The sequence below is a fragment of the Amblyomma mixtum genome, chromosome 3 (genome assembly GCF_055824585.1).
Source record: "Amblyomma mixtum isolate Tamu chromosome 3, ASM5582458v1, whole genome shotgun sequence".
In the NCBI taxonomy this organism is placed as follows: domain Eukaryota; kingdom Metazoa; phylum Arthropoda; class Arachnida; order Ixodida; family Ixodidae; genus Amblyomma; species Amblyomma mixtum.
The window spans coordinates 240,048,701-240,068,024 of record NC_143014.1 but is presented as its reverse complement, the minus strand read 5'-3'; the positions used below and the strand labels follow the sequence as shown (position 1 = coordinate 240,068,024).

The following is a 19,324-nucleotide window of genomic DNA, read 5'->3' as shown; positions in this document are numbered from 1 at the left end:
AACTCGACACTCCGTCTAGATAACAACTGCTCTTCATTTGATGGGCAGTTAGGATTGAAGAATGCCACTCGGCATTTCTTCAGACGAGGAGCTGCTCTAGAGACCTTCTTCCAACCGCCGTCCCTTGAGGAAGCATGAACGGCAAATGAAAGTGAGAATAAGGCGAAAAATTGCCTTTGGCTACAAAAAAGCATGGCATGGCTATTAAGGGGGGACATGGGTCTTAAATCATTTTTTTTTATTTATTATTTACAGACCAAATGCAATGAAACTGCACAGACTTATTCAGTTTTTTCTGCTGATTTCAAATATGCAATTTGTTCATTTCTAGGCCAGTTAGTTCCTGAGATATATATCATGTCATTGTCTGCTCAAACAATAGAAAAAAAATGGGCCACCAGAAATTTAATTTTAATATGTGGGTAGATAATACAATGTGTGAGGAATGCAATGCTGGAAGCAGTTTTCAGTTTTTTGTCCGTGTGGACAAATGGGCTCAAAGTTAGTTTCATGTGTGTCATGTGTTTTCTGGCACTGTATGTCTGGTTAACTCACTTGAAAACTAACCATTAAGCCCATTTGACGATACGGACAAAAAACTGAAAACTGCTTCCAGTGTTGCATTCCTCACACATTGTAGTATCTACCCACATATTAAAATTAAATTTCTGGTGGCCCATTTTTTTTCTATTGTTTGAGCAGACAATGGCATGATATATATTAATATAGCAGGAACTAATTGGCCTAGAAATAAACAATTTGCATATTTGAAATCAGAAAACACTGAATAAGTCTGTGCAGTTTCATTGTATTTGGTCTGTAAATAAAAAAAATGTTCTAAGACCCATGTCCCCCTTAAGTGTGTTTTATCACGCTGCACCACCTTAAGAACACAAAGAACCTCACCGTTTATTAGCCTAGTAAAAATCTTTTGCAAGCTGCGTGACGAAAGCAACAGAGAAAAACTACCGGAAACGCTTGCACATCTGGCAACCTTTGCCACCAATGATGTAGCTAAGTAGGCATTTACGAATGGCATGAAAAACTGCCACGAATGGTGTAAAAAACTGCCGTTCGTCAACTTGTGGGAGGTTTCGCTGGCCTGCAGAGGCCAGCGGCGAAGCTGAGAAGTACCAAAATGGGTTTGGGTTTATGGGGTTTAATGTTGCAAGTGACTCAGGCTATGAGGGATGCCATAGTGAAGGGCTCTGATAATTTCATCCACATGGGGTTCTTTCACGTGCACTGACATCGCGCAGTACACAGGCTTCCAGCATTTTGTCTCCATCAGAATGCGACTGCCGCGGCCAGGATCGATCCTGTGTCTTTGAAGTCAACAGCTGAGCACCGCAACCCCTGAGACTGCTTCATAATCAAATTATGCATTACATAAATGACACTGCATCACAGAAAAGGACTAACAGTCACGGCCAAACTGTAGTTAAGGCCAAAAGTTGGCACCGTGAACCTGCTCCCCACATCCAAAAGCTTGCACTTCAGGCCAACGCACAGAAATCAGATTGTCTCCCAAACCCCATGACACTGCCTCCCAAAGAAGGTGGTAGCCAATAAGTGGGCAACAAAAAAGTAAACTGTGGGTAACAACTTGAATGTCTTGCATCGCGCTAAAAGGTGATGTGAAATTTGAGGAAAGGCCCCAAGAAGCACATAATTTTTTTAGGTTTTCAGAGCACTCTTAGCCCTTTAAATGCCAAATTTTTTCCTAAAAAACATACCAGAAATTCTAAGCAATCAATTTTTTTGTTTACTTCATTATTCTTGAAGCCACTTCATTGCATACACATGGGTAGCTGCAGAGCAGTCAGCTCAATGCACCGATTGTGGTTGACAGCACTCAGACATACAGACAAGGGACAGAAACAAAAAAGACGATGGCACAGGCAATGAACCTAAACTTTTTCCAGAATTGCCGACATACTGAATAAATACCCACGGCACAGGCACCAACACGCAGCGATTTATGCACTCGTAGTAACAAGAAGTGGTATGAGAGGTAGTGGAAAAACAACAAAAGCTAGAAGCAAAAACCAGAGGACACCGCACAGGATAAAACCAGAACAAGGTGAGAGAAAAATTTATAAGCAAGTCATTTTTAAAAGACTGCCAACAGTGGATAGGTTTGACCGAAAGAATATTTAAGAACTGGTCTGATAAAATGGAACTAGAAAACCTTACGCACAGACACAAACCAAGTGCAGTGAAAAAAAAAATGAAGGAGAAATGGCAAGAAAAAACATGCAATAGAAGCAAAATGGTGATTGGGTAAGCAAACGAGAATTGAGCAACAAGCGAAGGTGAAGTGTGCTAAAAATTAAAAGGATAAAAGGGGAATAAAAATGCGCATGAGCCACAAAGGTGAAGCCAACAGTTAAGATGGTTAAAAGTGGAAGATGACGTAGAGTGAAGCCGAGAGATAAAATATAAAAAAAGTGAAATTCAATAACCAGTATGAAGGCAAAAATCAAGGAAAAACACGAAAAGAGGGAAGTTGGCGGAAGAGGCAAGGCATGTAACACACATGTAGAACCAGGGCTAGATCAAGTATGTCCACAAAGAAAGGCAATCCTCCGAGTGAAACCAAGCGTGTTCTTTACATTCACCCCGGAGCCTGGAAATCTCTGCGGCTTTCACCATTGCATTGCGTCACCTTATTCTGGGGCTCTATTAACACAGTGGCTTTTTCGAACTTTGGGCAGTACGGCTTTTTGGGTCCCATTATCAGCAGTGGACTTGCAGGTACCTAAGAGATATACCCGATAAATCAGTGTAATGCTCTCTTAGCCTTCCATTGATGCCAATGTATACCTTGCAGCAAGAAAAAGGGATTGAGCAAGCACTTCTTGCGCATGCCGCTAAGGGTTTCTGTGCAATGCGGTGCAGCCTGTTTCTTTTTCATTGATGATCCTAGAGAGGTGCGATAGGTGATGGGGGGGGGGGGGGGGCGGCAGCATAAAAAAGCATCTACTCTATCTCTCGAATTTTCTAAAGGTAAATTTCACAGAACCTTAAGAAAATCAGAGAGAAAGCAGCAGTAGGCATTGCCTTTTCTGACCCCCTAGCACCTATCGCAGTTGTGGCTTTTTGGGGTCCCATTATCAGCAGTGGACTTGCAGGTACCTAAGAGATGTACCCGATAAATCAGTGTACAGTCGAACCCGGATATATCGAACCCGCATATTTCGAATTATTGGCTATATCGAACACACAGATTACCCCCTTGAAAATACTATGTAAAAGTATAGGACAGTTGCGTTGTATATCGAATTCCATTTTCGCCGGACATTGGATATATCGAACGCTGCGCCGCGCCCCTGGAAGGTGCGCTTTCCCCAAAGACATTCCTGTCCGGTCCTCAGCCGCCTCAGCGGAGTACATTTCCGCAGTCAGCAGGCGCAGGGCCCTTTCTTTTTTGTTCCCCGTTTTTGCGCCCCGCCGGCGCTAGCTTTCCCACTCCTCCTCTCCTCCTGTACCGCCGGCATGTGCTCCGTCAAGGTCATTGGAGATCAGCGAAGAGAGAGCGCCGCATGGAGACGCGCGGCGACCACGCTTCTTGGGGAAAGAGAGAGAGAGAAAACGGTCGCTCGTGGGCACATCGTGGGTCTGGGGAAAAGAGAGAGCTCAGAAAAAAAAAAAAAAAAAACGAAGCCCAGAGCGCCGATCTTTCTCCCTGCTCTTTCTTTTCCCTCTGTCGTTCCTTCGCAGCCGCGTTGACTGCCGCTCGCATAGGCTTCGCTCTTCTGCGCCTCGCGTTTTTTTTTTGTGTGTGTGCCTGTGTTTCAACGCGCGACGTGAAGCAGGCCCCAGTAGCCAACTGTTTTGGCAAGGCAGGCCTTGAAGTGGCCGGAGATTAATGTCCGGAAGATTTAGATGACGATGAGTGCTTGGACGACGCGTTTCGCGACTTGTCCAATTTTCTCGGCGCCGTTCCGTCCGAAGTGACTGTTGAGGACTTTAACGCTGACAGCGAAGTTCAAGCGGTAGCTGGCGTTCAAGACGCCGACTCCAGCGACGACGAGGGCAACTGTGTTGTCGAAGAAACGCGTCCGTGCGCAGCCACTGAACTGGCGTCAGCGTTAGCCTGATTCGGCGCTGTTGCGGCGAAATGGAAGGCACTGTGCTCTCGCACCTGGACAGTCTCGAGAAGATCGAGGCCAGTGTTTTGAACTTCGTTTCCCAGGGGAAAAAGCAGCCCAAAATTAGTGATCTTTTTTTCCGCGAAATAAAGCGCTTTCACATTGCGCGCCCATACTATGTGATTCGCGGCTGTTCCAAACGGTAAGCCACAATTTGTTATGATCGGGAGTGCAGTTTTAGCCTATATCTGTATATCGAATTTTCGCTATATCGAACTATTTTCCGATCCCCATCGAATTCGATATATCCGGGTTCGACTGTAATGCTCTCTTAGCCTTCCATTGATGCCAATGTATACCTTGCAGCAAGAATAAGGGATTGAGCAAGCACTTCTTGCGCATGCCGCTAAGGGTTTCTGTGCAATGCGGTGCAGCCTATTTCTTTTTCATTGATGATCCTAGAGAGGTGCGATAGGTGATGGGGGGGGGGGGGGGGGGCGGCAGCAAAAAAAAGCATCTACTCTATCTCTCGAATTTTCTAAAGGTAAATTTCACAGAACCTTAAGAAAATCAGAGAGAAAGCAGCAGTAGGCATTGCCTTTTCTGACCCCCTAGCACCTATCGCAGTTGTGGAATCCTAAATAAAAAAAAAAGACACTGCACCACGCGGCACAGAAAACCCCTAGCGCCATGCATGGAGGGCGTTTAATCAATCCCTTTGTCTTGCCGCAAGGTATACATTGGCATCAATGAAAGGATAAGGGAGCATAAGATTGATTTATCGGGTACATCTCTCAGGAATCTGCCAGTCGTGAAGAGCAAAACCGCAAAACTGTATCGTACAGAGGCAGGTGACAACACAAGGCCGTACTGACAACTGAAAATTTATATAGACAAGTCGCGTGTGTAATCTGCAAACAATCGTAAAGAGGCAAAAAAATTCAATGGCAACCATGGAGCTGAGCAAATATGACAATCACCTGCTCAAAAACGAAACAAAAACAACCGGGGGAAACACAGACAGAAACACTAATTTTCCTGAAAAATGAACACAGTAGGTGTGCTGACACACTTATCTGGCTCCGACCTCAAGATGGCAACAGCCTCGATAATTTCTCTTTCCAACTGCTCCGTTCTTCATCCAATAATCTGTGTGCAGTTCAGTTTGGGATAGCAGTCTACAAATGAGACAGTGAGTGGGACGGCAAACGCCTCCGGGTCTACTCAAGGAACACGCATGCTCTTGCAACCAAATGTGTAAACATCTACCACTTTGGACGATATAAAACTGGCCACAGCTGAGGGAATCTCGTACAACATGCCCGTTGGCAGTACTTTTTTGAATAACTCGTGCCATGTGCAACGGGGGTGGTGTACACGATTCCTCTCAGCTGTGGTCGATTTTATACCAGCCAAATTGGTAGATGCTGAAACATTCCCTTGCAAGAGTATTAGCATTCCTTGGGTAGGCCCGGACGACCTTGCCTGCCCGTTCACTGTCGCAGTTGTAAAGACTGTTATCCTAAACTGAACTGCACATTATTATTGGATGAATGAAGGGCCAGTTGGAAAGAAATTCTCAAGGCTGTTGCTATCCTGAGGTCGAAGCCAGATAAGTGTGTTAGCATGCCTTCTGTGTCCGTTTTTCAGAAAGAATTAGAATTTGTTTTCCTCCCAAGGTTGTTTTCGCAACGATTGTTTGCAGATTACATGCGCAACTGATCCATATGAGCACTCATTTCTTCAATAAATGTTCAGTTGTCGTACCACCTTGTGTTTCGCCTGCCTTTGTCCCATCCTGTTTTGCGGTTTTGCTCCTCACGATTTCCTACCAACTGGCCTACAACCACGTCCTTCTAAATCTGCAAGTCCATTGCCAAAACTGTGACTGAAAAAAGCCATGCCACCCATGTTCGAAAAAGTGCCATTGTGTTAAAAAAGCACCAGAATAAGCTGACATGATGAACTGGTGGGAGCCGCTGGGATTTTGAGGCTCCAGGATTAATGGGCAAGAACACCCTCGGAAAAAAAGATTGCCTTTCTTCAGGATCTGTTTGACCTAGCCCTGGTTTTATAAACATCTTGCATGCCTTGACTTTTCTGCCAACTCCTCTATTTTCGCGTTTTTGTTTGCTTTATCCTTCATACTCATTGAATTTCATCTTTTGATATTTTATCTCTCTCGTTTTTATAGTAGTAGCTCATCTTCCTCCTTTAGCCATGTTAATTCTTGGCTTCACCTTTGTTGCTCATGTGCATTTATTCCCCTTTTATTCTTTCAGTTTTTTAGCTCACTTCACCTTTGTAGACCAATTCTTGTTTGCTTGCCCAATCACCATTTTCTTTTCACCGCATGTTTTTTCTTGACATTTTACATTTATTTCACTGCCCTTGATCTGTGTTTGCGTGTAGTGTTTTAGTTCCGTGTTATCGGACCAGTACTTGAAAATTTTGGTCAAACCGTTCCACTGTTTCCCGTGCTGGTGGTCTTAAAAATGACTTGCTTAAAACTAAAACTATTCCTTTAACCTTGTTATAGTTTCATCCTTCCCTGCTCTATAGTCTAGTTTTCTGTTTCTAGTTTGTGTTGTTTTCCCACTATTGGTCATATCACTTATTGTTGCCACGAGTGCATAAAATTGCCACCTGTTGGCGCCTGTGTTTTGGTTATATATGCAGTGTTTCGGTGATTATGGAATAAATCTGTAGTCAGCACCTGTGCCCTCATATTTTTTCTTTCTGACCCCAGTCTGTGTTTCTAAGCTCTGTCAACCACAAAGGATCAGACCAACTAGACCGACAGCTTGTCCTATTCAAGTTCAATGCGTACTTTTCAAAGAAATGCTATGGCGAAAACACTGTACTTACAGTAAAGCCTGCTTGACTGAGCGAATACCACTGGCAATTCGCAAATTCCCAGCCTGCTCCTGGTTGCTGGCTCAAGCCGCACGCAACTTTGTGGCTTGCACAACTTCCACGAAACTCTTGGTCCCTTGAAACTGAAACATAGAGGGATGAGTGAGAGATATCAGATTTGATATGCTTGCATTGCTGCAATGACTAAGAAAAAACTATATTTTCCATAAGAACAATTATTGTTTCACACTAGCTTCGCAGAGTAAACCTCGTTTATCACGACCTCGCTAACACTGACATACTGCACAGTCCCAGCCTGACTGCATCTAGTTCTATGGTGTCAAAATGGTGTCAAATGCTTGTTAGCTATGAGCCCTTGGCCTTGCACCAGTTAATACAGACAACCTCGGAATGGGCAATCAGCTCCGAGCTTTTGAGTCATAGATACTCACAAGCTCAGTGGTCCCAGGGGTTCTAGAAATATTGGCAGGGTGACACAGTAACAAGCATTCCGCACCACTTGCTCTCGCTTCATTGCAAAAAAAATGTCCTCCATTTTGCAGTGTGCAAATAATCAAATTCAAAGCATGCACACAAAATGTGGACCTCTCTTCGAACAGAGCTTCATAAATACGGGTATAATTATTGTAATTAAATCTACCTGCAGTTTTCAATTTATCCTAAAATTTTATGCAACTCGACGAGCAATAAGCATTAAAAAGGAATTAAAATAGCCAGCACTGTTTAAACAATATAGCTACGAAGAAATACGAGACATATCCACTACTCTCCAGAGGTTCTTTAGCTTCATGCATTATCAATCTACACTTTCTTACAGGCACATTTGCAAGCGAAAATTGGGTTTAACCCAATCTTGATGAATCTTTCTGGAATGCAACAATCAGGAGAAACCAGTTTTACTCAAAAACAAAGGGCCCTATACAATGCACCACAAGGCCAGCTAGGCGCACTCAAGACTACAGCCCCTTCCACAAGTCTCCAATTTGCCTGTCCTTTACAAGTTGCAGGATCCCTGTCCGCTGCTTGTCGAATTTCGCTATCCCGCCTTGCTAGTTCCCCCACTGCCCTTCTCAAACTCTTGGAATTCTGTTGCTCTAGCAGAACATCAGCTATTACTTGTATTATTTTGTTTTAGCACTACACACTCCATGGAAAAACTGCTGGATATTGTACTTTAAATAGGTTTGTAGAGCATGCAAGTGGCTTGCAGCTTGATGAATAGGTGAGAAAAAATGCGGAGCCTGACAAACAGGTGTGAAAAAAACGTGGGTTATTTGGAAGAAATGGGCTTGGGCAGGAGATGTAATGCAAAGGCAAGATAACCAGTGGTCCTTAAGAGTGATAGAGTGGATTCCAAGAGAAGGCAAACGTAGCAGGGGGCAGCAGAAAGTTAGGCGGGCGGATGAGATTAAGAAGTTTGTGGGGATACGGTGGCCACAACTGGCGAAGGACAGGGTTAATTGGAGAGACATGGGAGAGGCCTCTGCCCTGCATTGGGTGTTAGACTGATGATGATGACAACCTGGTGAATTTGCCTCGCAACAACCGCTGCAGCCTGATATTTTGTAGAGCAGCACAATGGCCTTCATTTTTTGAGTGGTGAAGTATTCAGCATTTTGTTTCAACCATGAGTGTAAAGGGAAGACATTTTATGTTGCACAAAATGAAGGAATTACATGCATACTGGGCTTTGGAAGAATGCCCTGTGGACATTACAAAACACTGCCATCCTTGCTTTATCTTTGCCAGGTAACAAAATTCATTATTCTCTAAATACTTTGGACAAAGACAAGCTGCCATGCACTCATTCGAGCTCAGTGGACTTTCCCTCAAACCAATCTTCAGTAAATAATATCAGGATTAGGCAAAAGTAACTGCAGTGTATTTCAGTGAGTCAGTGCCTTTTACAGAAAGTTTTGGAAACAGAAAAGTTTATGAGCTTTGTGAGCACATGATGATTGCCCAATCTATTTACATAGGCAAATGGGAAATTTGCCTTCCTATTCAATTTATGCACATTCAAACGATATTTACCGCTGTAGGCCACATCAGTTCTGTACCAGGTAGCACATGCCAAAAAAAAACCTCGATAGCGTAATAAGTAATGTCAGTGTGGTTGACTACAGAACTTAAAATCCAGGCCATATCTCTTGGATCTAAGCTTGACATATTTCTGCATAATACTATACTGCAGATACAAATAGCAAAGCAATAGAGAGAGACAGAGGAAGTTTGCTAATTGAATGAACAAAATATTTAGCTGGCACTTAAAATCACTGACCTGTTACTGAGCATGAGGAAGGAAATAAGAGGGAAAGACGAAGGAAAACATGTGCAGAAAATTGTTAACGTTTCGAAAATAATAAATTTAAACAATTTTTGGAAATCATGTATCCATTACTTTACTTGGTTTTAAAGGGTTTAATGCCACAAAGCGGCGCAGTCTATACAGAGCGCTATTGTTGAGGACTGGAAAATTCTATAGGTGTGCTGACATCACACGGTACCTGGGCCTCTAGCATTTCGTCTCCATTGAAATGAGCCTAGTACAGCTGGAATCGAAACTGGCTGGAATCGAACCTGCCTATTCCAGGTCAGCAGCCAAGCACAATAACCACTCAGCCACCATGACGGCTCCCATTTGGGGTGACATGTATCAATTTGGTGACTGACGGGGTTGACAAAGTTCACTTCAGAGAGGGTGTGCATTGATGAGGTTATATAGTTCAATTCTCCCTATGCTACATAACTAGACAGGTAAAAATTTATTACGAGCATATGCTGCCTATGGCAGGCCAAGAGACGTAAGACACAAAGCATATGTCCACAAAATGAAGGCAAGAAGAGCACAATTTCCTGCTGTGAGTAACCACTCCACTATCCAAAAGGATAGTCAGCTTCTTTAAAAAATGTATGTCCTGCCTATGCCCATTTATGATTCCCGATCAGATTTTAATTCGCATTTATTTCCAACCAACTCAGTTCTCTCCCAATTTCTTATCATTAACCCTATGATTTTCCTGAGTGGTTCACCGCACTGTTCTCAATTTTAAGCCTTTTATTGTGTACCCCACTTTGCCCGACAGCTTAGCAAAGGCAAAGCAGTTTAAAATTTCTTTTTGAGCATACTGCAAGGCACTGCTAGTAACTTCTGAGTGCATGCCTTTCTTATTCTCCCAACCATTTCTTTCAAATGCTCTATATCTGTGCATGACCTGGCCGAGGTGTATTCTGTTAAGACTTCCAGTACCGTACTGCATTTCATAAAAAGGCCTCTTTCCTGATTATTAAGTATTGATTTAGCTCTCATTTACACACTGAGTATTGATGTCCTCAATCATTTACAAGAATTCATCACTTATACAACAACTCACCACTAATACTACAATAACATGAAGTCAAATATAACTGAGCGGTTCTCCATGAGTCTTCGCATTTCCTGAACCAACCTGTTGCTATGCAGAGAGGGTCACCTCGTCTAGCATCATCACATCTTGTTCAGGGTATGTGGGTTGTGCAAAGTAAACAACCGTTGATTTCAGGTCACTGCAGTCAAAACTACAAAGTAGCTGGTGCAATGAAATGTTAGTTCTAGGAAGGTTTGCTCGTTTTTTTTTTATGCGGGCCCAAGTGAACACAGGCTAAACTGCGTGCTGTTTGATGTCAGTGCAGGTTAATGATCCCCAGGCGGCCGAAATTATTCTGGAGCCCTCTGCTACGGCACCTCTTTTCTTCTTTAACTCCCTCCTTTATCCCTTCCCTTACATCATGGTTTAGGTGCCTATCAAGATGTGAGACAGTTACTCTGTCGCTTCCTTGCCTCAAAAACCAATTTAAAATTTTTCAAGGATAGTTTCAAGAATGTAGAGGTGCAAACTGTGCAGTATAACCACATGCCACAGCAATAAACCAGCAATACATCTGCGCTGACAGGAGCTTGCCAAGTACGCTGCAAGGATGCTATGCCACGCAAGATTTGGTGTCATCATACAATGTTACTTTACTGACTGACATTTCAATGTACAAGCAAGAAATACCATTAAAGTATTATTGTACAGCACAATGTTTTTAAAAAGATAAACGAACATTTCGGCCCTTTTAGAGGACACACATGCATAACAGGCAACAGGTGTGGAATAGTCACTGCACCTGAAGCAGCAGCGCAGTGTCAAGAGCTACATGAGCGGCTATATTTTGCAGAAATTTTCAGTTCATGTAATTATAAGCTGAGGTGCTCCTGTAAAGTGCATGTAGAGTTCTGCATGTATTTTTAAACACAGCAGTGAGCCTATGTTGAAAATATTTTTCAAAACAGGCAGGTAAGGTATGCATAACTGAAAAAGATAATTACCATGAATGGCTTGGAGGGATGGCACAGCTGAAGGCAGGAAGCACGCATGGCCCAGCAGATGCTAGCAGCTGGCAACTGCAGATAAATACGTCCCGACCAACAGCTGTCAGTGCCAGTGACAATGTCATGAATGACGACAAAACAAACTGTCGACTGCTTCAGAAACTAAAATAAGGTATTAATACAGGAACACAAAAAGCAATGAGGTGGCCCATGACAAAATAAATAAGGAGATTGTATGTGAAACACCCATACACATTTTTTGAGTACATTTACATGACTGTTATAACCACATTGAAAGATGAGCTGGCTGGAATACCGCTTTATTTTTATGCATGATGAAAAGAGCCCAACTATTCGAATATAGCATGCGCAGGCTTTAGTTAATTACTATTAGGGTGCCTTGCACCAGCATCTAATGTATTCTTAAATTGAACGTAGCAACCAGTCGACCAGTTTACCTTGCATAAATGAGAAGAGAGAATGGAAAAGGCATGCATTCAATAGCAAGGAGCCCGATATCTCACGTCACAACTGAGCATGATACAAAAATTAGTAGTGCATTTAACAAATCTGCACACAAATAAAAACAGCAAAACATTTGTCGAGTGGTAATGCAAGTAGGGGCAAGAGCAAAAAAGAAACCGAAGAACACTGGTGAGTGAGGTGCAGGGAGGTCTGTGGGCAGGGTTCCGTGCCTGGGAACAGTTCCGAGCGCGGAGAACTGCTGCCGGCAGTCAACCAAGAATAAATAAGAGAAAGTGAAAATGAATAACAAACTATCACCAATTGCGAACGACCTGAAAGCGGGCCGCATAAGCGAGGCATACAGCAAAAAGCTTGAAATCCCAAATAAGTGTGCAGCTGCATCCCCAACAGTTCAGTGCCCTGAAGGAGAGGAAGCATGGACGCCTACAGTTCAGGGAAGACACAAGAACGACCTAACTGACATAATATTGCCAAATTCTGTTCCAATGGGGAAGCACAGATAAAAAGTTTACAAATGACTAGTAAATATGCGCCAGCCTTCCACATGCGATCACTGTCTTCAAAAAAATTTGCATGATGAATATTGAGAAGTAAGCACTGATCCGATGAGCACCAACACCGAGCAAAATCATCCGTCGTCTGTTCGCAGTTCGCCTAGCGCGAGTGCTTCATCGCGCAGCACTGCCGCTCATAATAATCTTCTAAATAGCACAAATCCATCCGACGGGTACCAGCTGCGAGCAAAATCACCCGTTGTCAGTTCCCTTGCCTGTTCTCAGCTGTCCAAGCAAAAGCGCTCTCACCCGCGGCACTGATCGTCGTCTTCTACGCAGTACAAATCCATGCCAGTTGAATGTAGTAAACATAGTCTGTAGTTTTTCACAGCGCTAGCAAGCGACCGCATAACTCTGTTGTGATCTCTGGTGGCATTTTTATTTACCACGGCACCTGAGTACTAAACGCAGACATAGACTATGAAGCAACACTTGTCACGCAGGCTATACGCCCGTTCTTTTCTGGCAACGCATTATAGCTGAGGCAACCGCACGCAGACTGCCTCCACTGCCATCCTTATATAGCCGCACACTAATAACGCGTGTGAATACAGATCAGTAATAGAGAAGCGGTGACGGGACTCACCAATCATGCAGCTCATCCAGGCTTAGTAAAACCGCGCCGTCGTCTTCATTGCCTTTCCAGATGACAAGACGTCGTAGCGCTGCCTTTCTTCATGGCTTTGGCCGTCCAAACTCACCAATGTTGACTGGGCGTAATACTCGTCGTTGGCTTCCAAAACACACTTCTGTTCTTCACACATGTCCGCCACACAAGCACTCAAACAATGCCACGAAAAGCCAAATAACACAAACCGCGAAGCAACGCACTCTCTGCCACGGCGCCGGCGGCAGCGGCTTTGCCCTTGTTCTACCCTTGTTTTTGCGTCGTTGAAAAACTGCAACTCAAATGCGCTTTTTTACTACTAATATTTAAATTATGCTCAAAACAAAAGTATCTCAATTTTTCTAAATTTATTTTTTATTAAGTGCAAACACTAAAGCGCTTTTAAATACTTTTGTTGACATGACGTTTGTAGAAGCTGCGATCCTGTGATCCCATCACCCAGGGTGTCCCGGATGTCCTAGCAGACGACGGAGCAGACGACGGCGCAGACGACGCTGTTGACGGAATGAAATTTCGTTTGCTGCCAGCTGAAATCTCTTAATTGCGACAAAACGGGCAAAGAAATGCACCGTACCTCAAGCTGGTGCATATCAAGGATATGTTGGACGTGAGCGGTAGGACTGAGAGCAGCTGCGATGCATTACTTTGACTGACGCGGGCATGCTCGACGGAGATTTACCTGAAACTGAGAGCTTAACTGTGACCCGTACAAGCGGATTACTTTGATATCAACTGCTTTGCGAAACTACGCCGATAGCTGCGTCACACTTTAGCTGATATGCAACAGCGGCTCGCACTCGCCGCATCTTGTTCGCGTGTACTTTCACAATTGAGCAAGAGCCTACATGGAAGCCGATAGAAGCAACTGTGTTTTCGAGTTCAGATTGCTCCGATTGTAGTTCTCAGATTGTAGTTCTCAGCCAGTGTGTCACGAGCGGTGACGATGGCGTCGATGACGAGCGTAAGAATCACCTTAAGGTGGCCGCAACGAAGCCGGTATCCCAAGCGTATGTGCACTAAAAGCTGTTTACCTGTGCTGCAAACGTGGGCTAAGTCGCAGTCCAGCCGCTAGCTGCTCAGTTTTCCAGCCTTGCGAGCCCAAGTCGCTAGCTGCTGAGCATTGAGGGAGCCGAGCTTTCAGAAATGACACTGCCCGCGAGCGCAGTGTCATTTGCGCTACTCCCTGGATGTCGTATCCGTCGCTAAGCCTAGCAGGTATCATATCGATGCCAGAGCTGAGAGTGCTTTCGAACTGGCTAGCGCTGAGGTGCTACTCTCTTCACTGTGCGTTGTACTGTGAACCATGTGTCGTAGTGAAATAAAGATATGCGCGGTTTCCGCGCTAACGGTGACGTAGAGGACGAGCTTAATAAACGCCGTAAGGCAGGAGATATTCGATGCATATATGTGTGCTAAATTTGTTCACCTATGCTGCAAACGTGAGAATAAAGTCTCGCTCAGACGCAGGACAGACGCTCGCTGCTCGATTTTCCAGCCTTGCCTGCTCAGTTCGCGAGCTACTGAGCCAATCATTGAGCGAGCCGAGCTTTCGGCAACGACGCCACCCGCGGGGGCGCCGGCCGACGAACTGCGCGCTGCTCTCTAGCTACCCTTGTCGTCGCTAAGCTTAGCCGATTCACTTTAGTACCAAGAATTACGTTAGGTTGTAGAGCAGGTTTATAAACAACCAATCCAGTGCATTGTAGCATCGTATCTCATACGGGGTCCTTTTTTCCGGCATCTAAAAAAAGCCCGCGCGTCAGCACTTTCTGCAGCGGCGCGGCGGCCGTTCACTTCGCCACGGTCAGCGGGCACGCTGCGTTTGCTCGAAACGCCGTTGAGAGCGCTGAGCGTAGTCACGTGGTATTTTTTCATATTTCGCGGGCTTTCTTTAGATGCCGGAAAAAAGGACCCCGTATGAGATACCATGCTACAATAAACTGGATTGGTTGTTTATAAACCTGCTCTAAAAACCTACAACCTAACGTAACGGTCTTGGCACTAAGATGAATATTTGAAAATTTGCATAATTAATCTTCGTTAATTAATTAATTAAGCGCAATAAAAATATTGCGAGGAGTGCCACATGATGGCGAACAATGTATCGGTGGTTTCAGCGGGCTGCGGTTAACCACTTTTTTTAAATACTTGGTTCAATTTACGTGGAACACCCTGTATTATCGCAAGACATCAACGTAATGATTTCTCTATTCACTGCGATGCAGTCGTAACTGCTTCACCTTAATACGGATTCAGTACAGGAGCACGTTATTATCAAAACAAGCAATGAGCACCCACATTCGTGGCATAGATATTATTCCAGCAATTTTTATTGGCATTTGTAATAAAATCAATAACTATTTTATTTTTCAGCTGCGAGTGAACCAATATTTTTCTCGCCGCTGCATGTATGTTCTCGGCTGCGAAAGATGTAAACCATGCCTCAAAGTGCAATCCTCAAAAGCGCATACTATCACCCCCGTCAGAGCGTTTGAACTGCCTTCATAATTAGTTAAGTTGGGATCGCCATGTGGAATGTTGCCTTAACAATCGCGTCGATGCATCAGTGAAACGTGGATAAAATGCCGAAAACGCACGTTACTGCTTCACACGTGCACGTGTTGTTGTCACAGGATCCACGCACGCCTACATATTTTGTCCCATAAAACACACGAGCTACAGATATATTTTGTTTTTTTACATTTCCCTTCCCCAATTAGTCCGGCATGCTTAACTGAGGTGAAGCCAGCTTTACATTTTTTAAAGGAACACCCTTGCCTGCACTGGGGGATATTTTGGCCATATGCACCCGCTCCTAAAATGCTAGGTTGGATGACGGGTGCAGGACGGGCTCAGGACGGGTGCACGAGTAGCAGAAACTCCTATTTTGTCGGGTACGAGGGTGTGTTAGTCAGTATGTCCCCTTTAAAGGTATGAAATTTTTTTACAGTGTAGCAAACTACTAGCAGCACGTTTTTAACTTGTTTTATTAAGAATTTTTAAGAACATGGGAGTGCAACTATTCGCAAATGTTAGTTCAGTTTATATGCCGCAAGGTGGCACGTGAAGTAGACACGTTCTAAAGTCAGTGGAACTTCCAATATGTAGACATGTAGACGGCTTCCTAGACGTCACATTAGACGTCTTGTCGGACGTCTAGAGAATTGGAACGCACCCTTCGTTTGTCCTTGTCGTTTCGCGCTGCATTCTTTAACCATGATCACTGACCAACGAGCCCTAAAAGCCACTTTAATACTTGAGGCGCTGCTTGAGGGGTTCGCGCCACTAATTGCTGTTGCTTGCAAAACGAATAAAGCGTTGTAAGTTGTTACATTCGTTTGTTTCGTGGCTGCATGGTTAACGAAAATTGTTTTGCGCGGGTAAAGGACGCGGTCCGGGAAGCTGACGAGGTGTGCTCGCAGCAGCATTAAACTGGCACCGGTTAATTATGTGCAGTACGGCTGCTTGCTTCTTTCAGTTTTCTATGAAGTCAGGGAGATTTTAAGCTCATTGATGTGGAGTTGATGAACATCGGGCACAGACTGTAGAAAATAGGAGGACGTTTATGTGCTTCTATTTACATATACTGACACCGATTTACAGGAATAGCATATATACGATACTTTGAATGTATCTTGGGCTATGAACACTACAACTTTGTAGTTATAGCCATTTAACTTTATAAAATTTGTGTCTATTTGCTTGTATACTCACACGTATATTTACACTCATAAGAAATTCGCATTGTAGCGCCACCTTTGCACGCGCGAGGAGGACAAAGCATCTCGTGCGCTAGCTGAACACAAGAAGAAACGAAACAAAACATACCTAACGCCCGTGCGGAGTCCCCACTTCGTACGCCCTCAGTTGTTTGACTGCCCCCTCCTGCGGCGGCGAGCGACAACGACGGTGACGCGGCGCCGAAGAAACGTTTCCTTCCGGTTCGGCCTTTACGGTGACTGCCGCTGAACGCGTACTGAAGCGAACTTGATTTCAGTTTTCTCTTGACTCGTTTTCTTCACGCGGATGTTTTAGATCTGAGTCATTTTATTAGCGCCTGGCTGTGCACGGCGCAGCAGCTGATGCTCCTGCGCCATGCATTTGCGAATTTAGTTCACTTCTCACTTCTTAAAACAACCGCAGCTGCAGGTTGCCACTGACAGAAATATCCTTATCTAGTTGTCTTAAGGATGATAGCTTTTCGTGCTAAAACTAGAGCTATGAATTCAAGCCTATTGATACCTGGTAGTTTCAAAAAATGTTCTTTCGGAAAGATTTACTATGCCTTCTTTATTTCATTCTCCCATTTTCATCAGTGGACATGACTGAATCACAAGCCAATATAGCATAACTTATTACTGACTACATTAGCCATCTGATTTCATAATTTTTCAAATCCGCCTCAAGTATGGAGTAGCCACCTTCTTGACCAATCCAGATTTTTACAGCGCAACCCGAGTTTTCTGCTGAACAGAAGCCTTCTACTGAACAGGAGCTATCACTTTAAAAATGTTCGCAGCCGTTGCCATGTGCGGATACTAATACTCTAGCTCTGGCGAGCGTGCCTTCTTCCCACAGTCTACTTCTTTTCTCAGCTTCATCGACCAGAGAGCACTCGTGGTTTTGGGCAAGTCTGATCATTTTTTTTGCCCATATCAAACTGCCTCCCTGCCTACTGGTTCTCGCTAGTGCTCAAGTGTATATTCAACGGCACACATCTTGAACTTTGCACCGCAGCTCGTTCGCCTCATAGCAGCTTCATGTTGACCAAGAACACGACGCCTGCGAAGCACGTTTCACTGCATGAGTTAAATCCAACAATGCGAATGGATGTGACACTTATGGAACCGACACTGAAATCGAAAATTTGCGATAACATGGCCAAAGTGAACGTGGCAGCACTGCCATCATTGCATTTCGTTCTGCTGTGGGAAGATACTATGCGATTTTATCCTAAAGGTAACATTAAAAAAAATTAGTTATTTTTCTTTTACACAAGGAATCTCTTATCATGCAGAGCTACTGGGCATGGCGAAAGATGATGTGCGGTGGGGCATATTTTTTCGCTGCATTAAGTACCGACACTGTATACGATGCACTGAGGAAAAATGAAAAAATCACGACTTATACACTGGAAAATGTGGTAAGCTTCCAATGCTTATTCGAAACAGCGTCTTCTGCTGAATTCATGCCTTGCCATAAAAATCGCACCCAGCAAATGTAGTTTCTTCTGACTGAACTTGGTGAACACGAACAGTGACAGAGTGCTGCAGAATAGAAGTCAAGTACGACTGCATTATGATTACTACATGAAAGCCAGAAAAAGAACCCTGCATCTGAACATACAGGCTTGACGGGCAATTGGGAAATGTTTTCCAACATCTTAAGGCATAGCACAAAGGACAACAATAGCAAACAAAAGAATGCACTTTTCAGCAGATAAAATGCTTGCTGCAAGAAAGTATCCGTACCAGTGTCTGATTTGTGTTAAGTATGAAACTGTATTTAATCACCCAATCTGCCAATTGCCATGGGGCATGACTGATTTTTACAAAACTAAATGCCTTCTGTTTTCTTCCGTGAAGCTATATATAGGCACATGCATGTGCACGGAATGTTTACCTGCTTTAGAGCCACATCTGACGCTGTGTACATTACGATGCAGGTGCGACAATTACGGCATGAAAAGTCTAAATGCATCCTTTCTGCTCAATAAGTGACACTGAAAGTTCTAGACAATTTCCTCTGCTCCCACACTGTCTCCTTACCAGTAATTGAACAGCCCTTCAAGGTGGTTGCTTCGTCTACAGATCTGCTTCCCAATCTTAGCAGCCAAATAACTCCGCACCGTTCACTGTGACAGCGGTGATAATTTTGATTTGAATATGTATTCTGCTGCTTGTGTACTCAGCTAAGCACGTGTCATAAAATCCTGGATGCTTTTAAAAGCATTGAGAGCAGCCTGACCCGAGAGATAAATTTTTTGATCGACGTTGACAAATCAAACTTTTGCTCAGGTTAGGCCCGAAGAAGACAAGTAAAATGCAGGCAATGATCTGCCTGCCAAGCAGTCCCCATTCTTGAGCAATAAAAGGGAATATTCTGACTCAGGTGTACAATAGGTTCGATGGATATAATCACCCAGATGGGCTTGGAAGCACCTTCGTCGCTGCTGCTCGACTGCGTCGGCCGCTTCCGTTTGGTCGAGTCTTCATCCTGGCCCAGTGTCGGAGGGTACACAACCTTGCCGTCCCCCTTGAGTGCTGTCGCCGGAATGGTGCTCTGCTGCGTCTTAACCGGGTAGCAGGGCGTGAGGTGCGATGGCATCATT

At 44.2% G+C, this 19,324-nt stretch overlaps 1 protein-coding gene and 1 long non-coding RNA gene across 4 annotated transcripts in view; one reads left to right on the top strand and one right to left on the bottom strand.

Annotated features, from left to right (window-relative positions):
• Positions 1-13,236, bottom strand: part of LOC149354131 (uncharacterized) — a 29,354-nt gene extending 16,118 nt beyond the window's left edge. Inside the window, exons 1-4 of one of the 3 annotated variants that reach the window (XM_089583071.1) lie at positions 12,952-13,236; positions 11,968-12,049; positions 11,323-11,397; positions 6,963-7,093 (exon numbers count right to left, since the gene is read on the bottom strand). In XM_089583071.1, the coding sequence (XP_089439197.1) occupies positions 6,963-7,093; positions 11,323-11,397; positions 11,968-12,049; positions 12,952-12,967 (304 nt within the window). In that variant the 5' untranslated portion in view covers positions 12,968-13,236. Of the gene's footprint in view, positions 1-6,962; positions 7,094-11,322; positions 12,050-12,951 lie in introns of all 3 variants that reach the window. The other 2 variants (XM_089583072.1, XM_089583073.1) reach the window with 2 other exon arrangements.
• Positions 1-19,324, top strand: part of LOC149354127 (uncharacterized) — a 532,700-nt gene that overhangs the window by 221,572 nt on the left and 291,804 nt on the right. The window lies entirely within an intron of this gene.